Source organism: Cygnus olor, chromosome 9, assembly GCF_009769625.2.
Source record: "Cygnus olor isolate bCygOlo1 chromosome 9, bCygOlo1.pri.v2, whole genome shotgun sequence".
Lineage (NCBI taxonomy): Eukaryota > Metazoa > Chordata > Aves > Anseriformes > Anatidae > Cygnus > Cygnus olor.
Window position 1 is genome coordinate 18,997,403 of NC_049177.1, and position 14,027 is coordinate 19,011,429.

General features: G+C 39.3%; 2 protein-coding genes across 5 annotated transcripts in view; one reads left to right on the forward strand and one right to left on the reverse strand.

Annotated features, from left to right (window-relative positions):
- Positions 1 to 8,378, forward strand: part of PEX5L (peroxisomal biogenesis factor 5 like) — a 109,114-nt gene extending 100,736 nt beyond the window's left edge. For all 3 annotated transcript variants that reach the window (XM_040567180.1, XM_040567182.1, XM_040567183.1), the window contains 2 exons: positions 312 to 469; positions 1,209 to 8,378. In XM_040567180.1, the coding sequence (XP_040423114.1) occupies positions 312 to 469; positions 1,209 to 1,413 (363 nt within the window). In that variant the 3' untranslated portion in view covers positions 1,414 to 8,378. The remainder of the gene's footprint in view (positions 1 to 311; positions 470 to 1,208) is intronic.
- Positions 8,379 to 10,483: 2,105 nt separating this feature from the next.
- USP13 (ubiquitin specific peptidase 13) overlaps positions 10,484 to 14,027 on the reverse strand; it is a 50,149-nt gene continuing 46,605 nt past the window's right edge. For both annotated transcript variants that reach the window (XM_040566819.1, XM_040566821.1), the window contains exon 21: positions 10,484 to 13,876. In XM_040566819.1, the coding sequence (XP_040422753.1) occupies positions 13,783 to 13,876 (94 nt within the window). In that variant the 3' untranslated portion in view covers positions 10,484 to 13,782. The remainder of the gene's footprint in view (positions 13,877 to 14,027) is intronic.

Below are 14,027 nucleotides of genomic sequence, written 5' to 3' on the forward strand. Positions count from 1 at the left end.
TGAACAGACCAATATTAATGAGATGTCACTTCAGCCATTAAAATTTTAATACCTGAAATAGAAATGTTAATTACAAGACAGTCCCATTTAGGAACAGATTTATATATGTCCGATTTCTAGCTCTGTGCTGATTAATTGTACTAGTTATATAAAGTTGCCTATAATCGTAAATCAGAACCTCCCATTTTGTGTCAATTAAGAAAAGACATGATACTGTTATTTTCTGCAGTCCTCCCTACTTTGCAATCAAAAAAGAGCTATTATTGAGCCCTCTTTTGACACCTACAGTAGAAGACTCATTTTCTCACCAGGACTATACATTATGGAACCGTCTTGGAGCAACCTTGGCAAATGGGGATCGAAGCGAAGAAGCCGTTGAGGCCTACACACGTGCTTTAGAAATACAGCCTGGCTTCATTAGGTCCAGATACAACTTAGGCATAAGCTGCATCAACCTAGGGGCATACAGGTAAGTTAGAAAAATGCATAAACTAAAAAGTCAGGGATCATATCTATCAAGTGAAAATTCATTTTCTAGCTAGAGCTGTCTCAGAACATAGCTTAATAATCTCAGCCATTGTAAAAAAAAAAAAAATCATTCAAAGCACTAACAAATGATGCCTTTCTTATATCCACACATCCTACATAACAGAACTACTGACTTTCTATTAAAAACATAAATCTCTCATTCAACAAGCTGATTAAGCATTTTTAAGCTCTAAATGCAAGTACTCTAATAGTAATCAGTGGGATTGTTCTCACGCTTAAACTTAGACCTGTGCTTAAGAGCTTTTCTAAAAGAAAATATTAAAAGCCTGTCTTAAGAAAGGAAACTGCAGTTAAACTGCTTCAAGTTGCTAATCCTGTCAAAAACACTTTTAATACATCCTTCAGGAGTCAAGGGTGATATTCCAGGTCTACATAAAAAGGGTCCCAACTGTCAGCTTAAGACAGTTAAGATGAAGGGGAGCTATACAGCAATGAAGACAATTTCCCCCGATGTATGAATAGACTAAACTCTGAATTACTGCAAGCCATGTCTGCTTGTTTAAAGAAAATCAAGCAAGAATAACAGAGAGATTGATGAACTGCATTGTTAAAAAAAAAAAAAAAAAAAACTACTCAATTCTAGCATGGTATTTCCTAAAGTTTTAAGCTATTCATTACGCAAATTATACTGCATGTTTCTTCTTTCTTCTTTCCTACAGAGAGGCTGTCAGCAACTTTCTCACTGCTCTCAGCTTGCAAAGAAAGAGCAGAAATCTACAGCAGGTTCCCCGTCCTGCTTTATCAGGCAATATTTGGGCAGCACTTCGAATTGCTCTGTCTATGATGGACCAGCCAGAACTGTTTCAAGCTGCCAATGTGGGTGATCTAGACATTCTGTTACGAGCATTTAATCTAGAGCCGTAGTAAAAAGCATCCACAAATTGATTAAGTTGTATTAGGAAACAGAGAACTCTTTTATTACTCATCTCAAAATGACAATATCTTCCAAAAGATCACACCTGTAGATCGGTAGGGGAATTCTCTTGGACATTATTCAAAAAGGAAAAGTTCAAAAGCACAAGATATTGTAAATAGGTTCAAACTCAAAAGATCAAAATGAGCTGCAGCTAATCTGACAGAGCCCTGAACTCAATGAAATAGCCATTTCTGAAGAATCTTCATCCCATGCAAGCTATCTCTCTATATATGTACACAGCTATACAAAGAAAAATATATTAAGAACAAACCTAGGTAATCATTATTGCACATTTAGAATGGCAAGCAACGCATCCAAGAAACCTGCTTAGCAGCTCATCACACTATACTGACATCACTTTGCCCTACAACATGGATTCCCTGTCCTTTTAGTTTCTTTGAAAAATCTTCTTGAGGTCCATCTTCAACATAGCTCTGAAAATAGATGCATGTAAAATGGACGTATTTTGTTTTGAATATATTTATTAGTTGGAAGTCAAGAAAATCTTTGCTTCTGAAGGTACCTTGATTAATTTGGGCCAAATTCTGCAGGCTCACGGTGTTGTAAACTATGTGCAATATTAAGAAGAACATTGTACAAGGAGGCCTATGAGATTAGGCCATGTATATATTGGAAGGACAAGTGTTTCAAGCAGAAGCAGTAATTTGCACTAGAATTGTTGCTGTTTAAACCAGCTCTCTCTGATCATGGACAGAGTATGTCTGCTTCTAAGGAGCTCATAGCAGGATCTGCACCTATCTATGTGTACTTATGCACTTTAATCTTTCTTTTCGTAAAATTGTGCTGTGCTTTATTTTTATTTTAATTACTAACAGCAGAATGTACAGGATAGCCTTGTTGGCATAGAGGACCAAATATCATTTCCTGAAACGTGATAAGAGGGTTTTCAATATTCTTATGTTTAAAAAATGCAAGTACAGTATAAACTGCAATATCTATTAGAAAGATTATTCTATTATGCATCAGGTACTACACACATGCATGCATGTGCATGCACATACATATTATGTGAATTATGTCATTTCAGAACATAATAAGCCACAGATCTTTATTGCAAATAAAGAAGAGTCTTTATAGGAGTTAATGCCTGCAGACCATACTTGAAGGATTTTTTCCTGAAAAGAATGGTCTAAATAATGCTTGTAGGATTGGAACTGAGATTTAATCCTGCTGTTATGGTAAACAGTAGCAAAAGTTTCAGTGGACTCTGTGACTAAATGACAAAATTTAGCAGACTAAATCCTTAGATAACATCAGTATTTGTAGCTACTTAAAAATATGTATGCATATCATCTTAATTTTCCCTGATTGGATGAATGAGGTACAGTATTAAGGAAGGAGGCTGCACTGCCACATGATGAATGGATCGATCTGGGCACAGTGCAAACACATTTAGCTTGAGGTAAATGTGTCAATCAAATACAGGAATATCATTTTTTATGGGGATAACTCTCAGTGGCCAATACTTTTAATACTTTTTTTAAACAGTGGAAGAACAAAATGTAATTGGGTGGCTACTGTGTCGATTCATGGTCAGGAATGTAACGTGCAGGGTAGCCACTGGAATGTGACGAAGTGGGACAAGCAGCACATTTCCTATAAACAGCAGTGGGGAGAAAAAAAAAAAAAAGCTCAATCATCTGTTTAAAAAGCAAAATGCACAAAATTCTGTGGGTATTGGACAGTTTCACTGGTACAAACCTAAACTTTCTTGCAGCTATTTGTTATTCTGAGCAACCGCTTAAAGTAACATTTCATGTAAGATAACATAATCACTGCATCTAAACATCAACTATAATTTGTTAAATAAAAATAATCAGTTATTGTTAAAAATAGGAGGTTTACTCCTCACTCTCTCCCACAGAATAGAGGTGCTGAAATAGCTACAGGAAATTTTTAGTAGTGCTTTATTAATTCATTGTTTATATATATTCCTGTTTATCTATCAAGCATATAACAACTGATTCCTGCAATTTCCTCTAAGGATTGGTTATCAAGGACTGCCTGGGAATGTCATTTTAGCTAAGTGGGTTGCTGTATGCATATCTGCTGACAACAGTTTGCTCTTTTGCTTTGACAGCGATGTGTGATGACAGCCCTTTATTGATAAGGCAGAGCAGAAGGTGCAGTGCAATTGAATCTGGAAAGTGATAAGAGAGAAGGGAGGCAGCTTTGTGAAGAGGCTGTAAAGCAAAGGCATATGTGCTTAGATTTTCCTGGATGCCCTGCCATCACACATGTTCTAGAACATCCTCTGTGCGGTCAGATAATTAGTGCATATCCAGAGGAATGAGCTGCTCAAGAGTTATATTTTTATACCTTTCGAATCAACAAACTTAACTGCTTGACTTCAGAGTCAGAATGACAAGGAGTATTTGGTATTGATGACAGTTAACTAAACCTCTTTTTTTTTTCCCTCTAGCATGTGTACGAGTAATACAGCAATTCTGTTAGAAAAACCTAATGCAACTCTAGTTTGCATTCCGCAACCCACCCCCAAAAAAGTAGGTAACTTGATTTATCCTAGGATGCACTGCTCAAAACCACATTCCTCTGGCAGTACACATCCACTCCCACGTGAGGAAGGCTGCCTGCATAAACCTAGCAAAAAAACCACAAGGGCTGAACTCTGCCCCCTGAGGATACTCAAGCCCCCAGTTCCTCACAAGCAGTGCAGTCCCGCTGTACAGGACAAGGGCTCCAAAAAGCCCACCCAAAGAGATTGTGCGCACTCCTGGAGATTACCCCAGCAGTTCCCTCCTGTTTCAGATAGGTGCTTAGCTGGCCGTAGGCTACCACTGAACAACATATTGTGCAAGGGAGACCAAAGCAAGCTTTCTGGGGGCAGTGGCACATCTCCTCACACCCTGCCAGAAACCAGTTCTGGCCTGGCCTGTGCAGGAAAACAGCCGCTGACAGAGCTCACCTTACTCTAACAGGTCAGGCTTCTCTGTGCTCAGTAGCTCTTGCTACTTGAGGACAGCGCTGTGTGCGCTTCAGTGTCCTGGGCTTTATCGTCCGCCTTTAGCCCCCACTGCCAAGCCCTGTCAGCACCCAAGACAGGGCTCAGTACAGCTTTGACCTGACCCCCTTGTGTTGTTTCTTGCATTTTTGGTAGCCAGTGTGTGTATTTGCCTGTAACAGCAAGAAGAAACGTAAAGAGCCTGCAGCATATTAACACCTTGAAAAGGAAATGCATCTACTTGTACTTCTAACAAGGCACAAGGCAGGATAAATAAGAAAGGCTGCTGAACTGTAGCAGATTGAGCCTGAGAGTGAGAGACAGAATCTGGATCCTCTTCTCAGTGCTCCCTGTGAGCTCCACCAAGTCCCCAACTTGTCCAGGTGTGCAACGAAGGAAGGGCAAGTGACAGTCACTGCACGTGGTGGCACTACACAAGAGCAGGGGAATGCTGCTGTCTCACAGACTGTGTGCCTGAGGTCACTCATGTAAATTCAGAGAAGGCAACACAGGAGTACAGGGTTGCTCAGCTCTAAGTAAGGAAGCAGTTTTACATAAAGACTAGAAATTTCAGCAGCGAAGAGACCCCAAGACCATTCCAGGATTACAACTGTAGAACATCTATGGGGTGGTACCAAATTAGAGTGCTGCAATGGTTTATCAGTATCTCCCACTCCTGCTTCCCCTTGTTCTTACTCCCCTCTTTCTCCAGAGGTGATTTATCACTGCCAGGTAATTGACTCCCAATTTTTGAGTCTTTCCTCTTTTACATATTTCATGCAATTAAAAAGCACTTTCCTAACCCAAGCTTGTGTCTACCCTCTCCTCTGCAAAAGTTTATGAATATTTATAACAAGTCTGATCCATCAAGCTGCTAAACACTGAAAGTCTGTAGTCTTTGCGTGATCAGCTCACATGCAGCTGCCTGATGAGGGCTGACCTCTGATACCACTGCACATGCTGAACAGTCACCGAAATCAAAATGATTATTTATGGAGCGAAGCTTTACAATGAAAGCAATAGGCTCATTTCTTGCTGATTTCTTCAAACTGTAATGATTAAACCCATTGTTGCAGTAGACTGTTTTCTGTCGGTTTAAAGTGTTGGTTTGATCTTCAGATAAACACATACATACCTGTATGCAATGGTATTTTATTAAGACCTGATAAATAACAGCACTTTTAAAAATACTGAGGAGAAAGTTCCTGTAACACAATGCCTCACATGACAATAGTGCATGCAACTACACTAATGAATAACTGTACTGAAATACTAATACTAAGCATGCAGCATTGCTACTTGAGTATACATTTAGAAAAAGCATGCAGAAGACACACATAGGGTGTTTTTAGGCTATTAATTAGTATCTTCTATGGGATGTTTTAAAAGCACTTTGCATCTGCCAAACTCGAAATCAAGTTCAGGTTATTTGTAACAGTTTAGACAAAACACAGAGCCCTTTTTAAATCCCACCCTTAGAAAATCACTGCGTGTTGTGGATCTCACGTTTGCTTGAAGTCTTTAATTAATTACAGACATCTGCACTAACTGCTTTTGCAGACAAATTTTGGTACCCTCTTCAGAATCAGAAAGCCAAATGTGTGCAGCTTTTCCAGGGAAGCTGGGTGTTTGGATTTTCACATTTTCTTTACTAGCCTAACCCACATAGCACCAAACCAGAGAAAAAGATTCCCAGAGCCATTGAAACAACTACTGTCTTGCTCTACACGTAGCAGGGCCAGGCTTTTCAAACTTGCCCACTAGCTCTGAAGGCTGCCTGCTGTCTGACTGTCCTGTTTGAAACTTCGAGAATCGCAGACTGGTTTGGGTTGGAAGGGACCTTAACGACCATCCAGTTCCAACCCTCTGCCATCGGCAGGGAGCACCTCCCACTAGCCCAGGTTGCCCAAAGCCCCATCCAGCTTGGCCTTGAGCACTTCCAGGGATGGGGCATCCACAGCTTCTCTGGGCAATGTGAACGTAAAATTTCACAGCATCTGAGCACCTGCTGTATGCACGGGTTTCAGCTGCAGATGCTCAATTCAGCTGAAATCTCAGCACATCAGGCACAAAGAGCTAATGAGCCAATTTGGAAAACTTGGACCCGTCTGTCAGGTGTAAAAGGAGGACCCTGACAACACCAACGGGTGCTCCACAAACGTTCATAGGATCACAGGCCCCCATGACAGGAATAATAACTGCTGACATTACCAGCAGCCACAGAAGCGAAGACCGAGGCCTAAATCATTGCCTGTTAAAGCCAGTGAGAATTGGACTGACACAAATCGGTTGTAGATCTCTCTTGCCTGAACGTGCATCTGCAAAATGAGGCACATTAGTTACTTCACATGAATAACCTGCGCAGTTGACAAACGGAGATTTCTGGTCACCAGTGTTGTCAGCTTTGCAGCCTGTACAGTGAATTTATGTAATTATGTTTATAAAATACCAAGTATTCACAGATAGAAGTGATAGACAAAACGCACTGCATGCTGTGAAACAACTGATGGGTGGATATGCAATACAGTGTTATCTACTATTCAAACCTCATCTAGGCTAGAAATCAAATTACTTCATTACGGTTCTATTTTTGGACTGGTGAAATAAGTCAGACACAAGAGCACCATGCATGAAGAGACCACAGATGCTTTGAACAAACCTTGGCAAAATGAAAAATGTCGCAGAACCCACAGAAAGTTTCAGAGCCTCAGCCCACAAAGCAATAGGTACTATGCCTGGGAGAGAGACAGAAGGAACCTAAAGTTTCCTAAAATAAGCTGTAACTTTACAAATGCTTGCACATATGACAGCAAGCTTGCATGGTCAAGATTTAATGTGCTTTGATCTTTTTTCCCCTTCCACATTTACAGAATGTCATTGACATTGGCTAAAACTTTAATTTAAATAGCCTTTTTAATATCAGTAATTATTGTAAATTCAGAAAAATCAAAGCATTTATAAATATATTTTATATATCAGAGTATAACATATCTAGATTCAAATAAAACTATATAGTTTTGAAAGGCATTCTGTGCAGCTTCTTCTATATGCTGTAAACTGTTTCAAAAACCTTTGCTATCTTGCATCAGTTTTTTTGGCTTTATTTTTAAGCCAACATACAAGAAAGAAGGGACTAGGGTTAGCAGATACTTTCACCTCGGCTGTCAGAGGAGCCCTGCTGCTGCACAGACTTACATTGCTCACTTAACGCCTCTGTCGATGGGTCGGTGGACGTGCAGGGTGCAGCACGCGGAGGTGGGAGCTCAGCCCTACACCTGAATGTTTACATTCCCTTACAAAGGCCCACACCGACCCAGACTGAGCACCTGGGTCTGTAAGTACATGAGGAGTAAAAAATACCTTTCTTACAACAACTAACTCGCCTCTGCATACGTAGTGCATTATCAGCTGTGTATTATATTAAACACAGAGCTGTAGTTTACTGATGCTTTACGTTGATGTTTCCTTGCACTGCTCTTTAAAATAATCTATTTCCTCAGAAATGAACTATGTGCATATTGGATGTGTTAAATTTATTAAGCTCATAGATTACTATTTGCAGAGCACCACATTTAATGTAGTATTTTTGTACTGTAATGGAAGCATGCCTTCCTTGGGTTCTTTTCCACATACTAAATTGTATTTATTTACCTGTATTTATAACTGTGCAATTTTTAAATATGTTTTAAAAATAAACTTTGTCTGTGGCTTCAAATATTTCCAAATCTGTTCTCAATTTGATGATGGTTGTGACTTTAATTACCTGAAATGAAAAGAGGGACCTACTTCTCCAAGTGAAATAAAGGATTTTTAATATGAGGTCTTCTTTCCTGTTTATGACATAGTAGTGCTTCTCTGGTTAAAAATAAAGCCTAGAAGAGGCTTTTTCCTTATCAAAAGATTTTTAATAAACTCATCAAGTTACTCTGAGGTGAGGTTTTCGTTTGTTTGTTTAACCTTTTATATATATATATATATATATATATTTTAATTATTATCTTTTTAATTTTTATTTCAACACACTGGTCAACTATACTTACATCTAGAATTTATACTAGCTGAGGACTGGACCAAAGGAGTTTGCACATACACTCCAAATGAGGAAAATGGAAAGAAGCGTATGAGAATTTTTCCTGAGATCATGCAACTGCACACTTCAAAATTAAAGCAGATCTAATATTACAGAACAATCTTCTAGGAGACAAAAAAAAAAGCCAACTATGAGTGATTGGCAGACTTGCAAAGGAAGGGCTTTTTATAGAAGTAAAATAAGCAAAAATCAAGCACATACTGTAGAATGTGAATACAAAAACTTCCAAATCTTGTTCTTCACAATGTCATGAAAGTAATTCTTCAGAAAACATATAATTTCCTTTATTCTGATAGTAGGAAGAGCTTTTCTATATAACTATATCCTGTCTAGTGCAACATAACATGATGAATGCATAGACCTTGAAGTAAAAAGTCAGATTCGCAGTTTCATCCTGAGTGTTCTTAAAGGTATGTTACATTAGTCAAAGCAACTTCCCACAAACCACCGTGGGAGTTGGCAGTGATTTTAGTTTTGGCTTTCACACAAATTGCTGACAGAATAGATGTGACAGCCTTCTGCTTTTGCTGGGTGCAGGGTTGGGAGGGTACAAAGTTGGGATGGATCTGGAGTCCTGACCCCACTCTTATTGCTGCTCAAGCATACCAACAAAGAATAAGCAGGAGTGTCCATTAGTTATGTGCTCTGTAGCAAACACAGACCAAGAACACAGCACTGCAGTCCTGAAGTTAAAGCAAGAGAGAGGCTGAGTGGAAATCCTACACACAGAACTGCTCAAAAAATCACTGCGAAGGACACTGGCAAAACAGTCTGCAAATATAATCACCTACTGCACACAGCTGTCAGCCATACACTATCTGTCCTCCGTATTTTTATAGCACTCATTTTTCATCACAGCTGTCAGTGCCTTGCTTATCCATGTCGTGCTTGTAGCACACCTGAGGGACAGAGGTGTTATTTTCCATTCTAGTGAGAGGGGACAGAGACCGGGGTGGTACTCACTTGTCAGTTATCTAATACTGCCTTCCCCAAGCAGTCCGCAAAAGTCAGTGGTCACAACTCCGCACAGGAAATTCTCACATGCAGTCTGAACAGGGCCTTAAAATCTGCCCCTTAGCTTGCACAAGGAGCCACGTTCCCTCACCTCTTCCAGTTGCTGTAAGTGGTGCGAATACGATGCAGAGTGACTTGTCGTGGTCACAAAGAACATCTGTGATAAAGAACCAACAGATCATTACATTTGGACTTTGAGGGCTGAACCATCTTTACCTTTCCTGTCATCACTCAGTGCTTCACGTGGCCCCAACTTCCATGTCAGAAAACGTCACTTAAAACCTGGTAGGTTCACCTCTTGCATCTCCTCCAGCTCATGGTCCCATGATCCTATGAAAAGACCAAAGGGTTGCCATCCATCAGTCTCCTTTTTTGGCTTATTCTTGCATCTACCAAAGATCCCAGTGGTCATGCTGCTATGCAAATCCCTTATGCATGAAGAAAAACAATCCTTTACAGAACAGCAGGTCAAATTCCCAAATGAATATAAGGATTTACAGACCAAGATAAAGCTATAATTAAACAGCAGGAAACAGAGTGAAATGACAGCACTCTTCCATGTGAACATTGCCAACTCTTATATTCAAAGAACTTCAATTGGCTTAAAAGTTGCAAACAAAAAAAAATAGCAATGGAAATGCTATTTTCTAGTTTTGCCATGTTATACCCATTCTGCACTTGGGTTTTTGTTTGTTTGGGGAGGCAGAGGGGATTTTAAGGTTTTTGGTTTTTGCCATCCAGAGAATTGCCACAAGAGATTAAGTCTCTCACAAACCTCTTTGTTCCCCCATGCAGGTTTTTAGGTAAAACAACAAACGACCACAAAGAGTAAGAAAAGAGGCAGTATCAGAACATATTCAGTCTACTCCTCTTGAGTTTGGACAGGAAAGAAAGAAAGAAAGAATCCACACAGCCACAAGAAGTGAGAATATTTCTTTTTAATTTAAAACAGTTGCAACAACGTCATTCACAACCTTTCTCATCCCAAATACTCTCCGAAACGTTAACAGTGCTCCAAGCAAACAGCTCTGAATGGTGCAAAGTAAACCAGTACAGACACTTCAAGGATACAACAGTAAAACCTCTGAAGAGTGAACAGAAATCAGAAACCGATCTCAGCCATTAAGGTAGACAGGGGGATAGGAACAGAATAAAAAGTGATGTCCAGTTATGTATTTTGCATAGTCTTTCAATGCATGAAAACGGCAATGGAGATAAAAATGGCTGCTGCCAGGATGGAATACAAAAGGAATGGAGATGTTTCTAAAACAATCTAATAACTCCAGTTGCATCCGCATTCAGAATGTGTGCTACGACTCAGCAGAGGCTGCCTGAGCCAAAGAAACTGATCCTGGTTTCAGTTCCACCAGTGCAGGTTAGAAGTAAAGTCACTGAGCACAGCAGAATTACAAGTGATGGGAGTCGAGAACCATCTAGACTTGTTTTTAAACCATAGCTTTGTCAGGAGTGGACATCCTGCTCCTCCAGATTCATTATGTTTCTCCTGATAGCCCATCACAAAACTGAAATGATTTAACTGCTCATTTGGAAAAGGTGGAAAACCTCTGCTTTGGGAGGGAAGAGAAGAATTCCACTAAGCCCTGAAGAACTTCAGATATTTTCAAGTGCTAGGTTTTAGCCCATCTGTAAGCCTTTCCCCTGAACTGCTCCCCACACTTCTGACCCACTCGCTCATTTCGGCAGGCGGTACACAAGAGTGCTCAACTGAAAAGAACTTCAGAAGCCGAGGTGCTACCTCTCACCTGCTGCAGCCAGATAATGCCCTTCCCCTTTCATTTATTGTTTCCAGTTTGTCACCTTTCTAAGTGTGTCTCATGTCAGCTGAAACCAGTATCAGTCCCACAGCTCTTCCTGTTTTAGGATGCACCAGACAAATGGTTTGCCCAAGTCCAAGCTCCATCCTTAATCCTATGAGACCAGCCACGTTTCCAGTTTAATAATGAACATGATAACAGCTCCGTTGGCTTCTACTTACCCAGAGTCTCTAAGTAAAAAGGTAACAGTCATCAGATCTTGTTAGTTTATAAATAGCCCTTTAAGATTATGAGGCAAGAGGGAAGCTGATGTGTTGAACTTCCTTGGGATATAAATAGGCATTCAAAAAAAATATAAATAAAAGACATCTTTTGTCCCTTTTTTTTTCCCCACTGCCAGAATGATAAAGCACAAATATAGATATATGAATGTTTTGTTCTTTCACTTTAAATTGAAGATGTGACACTGCATAATTTGCTGATCCCATTTTCAAACTTGGCATTTTCTGGTGAGATACACAAATACTCAAAAACCTTGAGGAAGGAAGAAAATTACTGGCAGATTTTATTTTGTCCAGAACTGGTGGCTTAATAATTACAAAGCAGCTGAATCTCACAGGAGCCACTTAATGTGCTATAGCACCATGCTTTTGTGTCAATAAGAGCGCTTAATGGAGGAAGCTTTCCCAGTAATTAGGCACCGTTTACAGAATTATTGCACTAGGATTTTTCTCATTTCTTAAGATCAGAAGCTGACAAAAAATACACTTTTTTCTTTCTTTTTTTTTTTTTTTGGCTCTGCATGATTATTTTTTTCCCCCAAATGCTGGAAAAAAATAAAATGCCCTGCTCATAACCAGATTTTTAAATCGGGTTCTCTTTTGTAGCTGCTTGAATTTTTCTATTAAACTTGCAGGTACTGCAGAGAAAATGTAATTAAAGCTCCCTGCTTCTCTCATATTCTGCAAGGTTTTTTGTTTGTTTTGACCTTTCCAATTTACTTCAAAGGCTCAGTAAGCTTACATGAGGCAACTCCTTCAACCATCTCTAAGCAGTGGCTAACACAATTTGAACTTTTAGTAGTTTATGGAATCACGAAAAGTATCACATTCACCATTGTATTTTTTTCCTAGAATTAATGTTTGCAATGACAATTTAAAAACCCATATATATATTCTTGCCTGTGCTGCAAACTGAAATAACACAAAAAAAATAAAACAAAAACAAAAAAGGGGCAGGAAAGGCCAGCCCCTACCTACCCACCCTTCATCCCTGCCAGAGATATAAAACCCCTTTTTAGAAGGTGTCTGTAAAAGAGCAGATTATCGGCGTGATTGCAAGTTACAAGAAATCTGAAACATTATGAGAAAGTATTGCCTTTTTTTTTTTTTTTGGGGGGGGGGGGGGGGGGAGGGAATCATTAAATAAATATAACAGCAATTTTACTAAGCAATTTTCCCCATTCGTAGATGGAATTAAATACTTAAGCAGCCTTTGGCAGAAAGAATGGCACTGCAAGTACTTTGTCAGGGAGTTGATTTCAGCTGGAATGTGAGTGAGCTAGATGCAAATTTCCTGAAATAAATATAATGGGACAATAACTCCTCCTTTACCTCCTTCATAGGAAAAAATAAAATAAAATAATAGGCTTTTCCTGAGAGCACACTATTTAATTTTATAGTCCGAAAAAAATCCTTCTTTTAGCCACTTGTAATCCTGAATCTGTTCGAAGAACTTTCAAAACAAACATTCAAGAGAGGATGAAGAAACCTACCTCTGTGAAAATAAAATCCACTATTTCTCTTTGGCAGAAAATGTACAGGGCACTGACATCTCCATTAGTTTCTTAGTTTTATGCATCAAAATTGCAAAATGAAACACTACAAGACTGGTGTAATTGTAGCTGACTTTTCTCACTGTAATGACAATAATCTCAAATAAGACATTTTGCTCTGAAGAACACTCACACACACCCTCCCTCCAACTTTACATGTGGTATTATTTCCTTAAGTGGTCTGGACTCTGGCTGAAAACAGTGACTCCCAGTTACCACAGATGCAAATATTTCTTCATGGTCTTCAATGGATGCACAGACTGAACACGCAGGAGTTGGGCTGAACTGGTCTGGTTTTGTCCAATTCTGAAAATCCTGCTTTCTCCATGTACTAGCTGCAAACTCCATCAGTAATCTGCATGGTCTTAAGGTATCCTTTAAGGTGTATAAATTTAAAACAAGGTACTATACATCACCTGATAAAAATTTTTCCCTCTAATGCTTAAGAAGGCATCAAATAACTGTTTTTAAATAAACTATAAATATCCCATGTTTTCCTTTGCTTTTTGGTAGTCCAAGGGTTAGGGGTCTTTTGTTGGCTTTGATTTTTTTTCTTGGATGCTTTTTTTGGCAGGTTAAAAAGGCTTATGGCTTCTTAAGGCCAGGTAATAGATTTGAGGCCTAACTTGGTATCCTGTGGTAAAAATAAATGTAGCCCTGGTCTTTCGGAGGTCGTTCTGAGGCACAGACTCTAAGATCATTGTAAATCACCCATCTGAAATGAAAACAAGACTGATTACATTCTGTCTGTATAAAAGTCATCACTTATCGGGGACTAATCAAATGTAAAGTTCAAAGAACTTAAAATCTACATTTAGGTATTACAACAGGAAAAAATGACCTGAGAAACAGCTAAAGCACCTTAA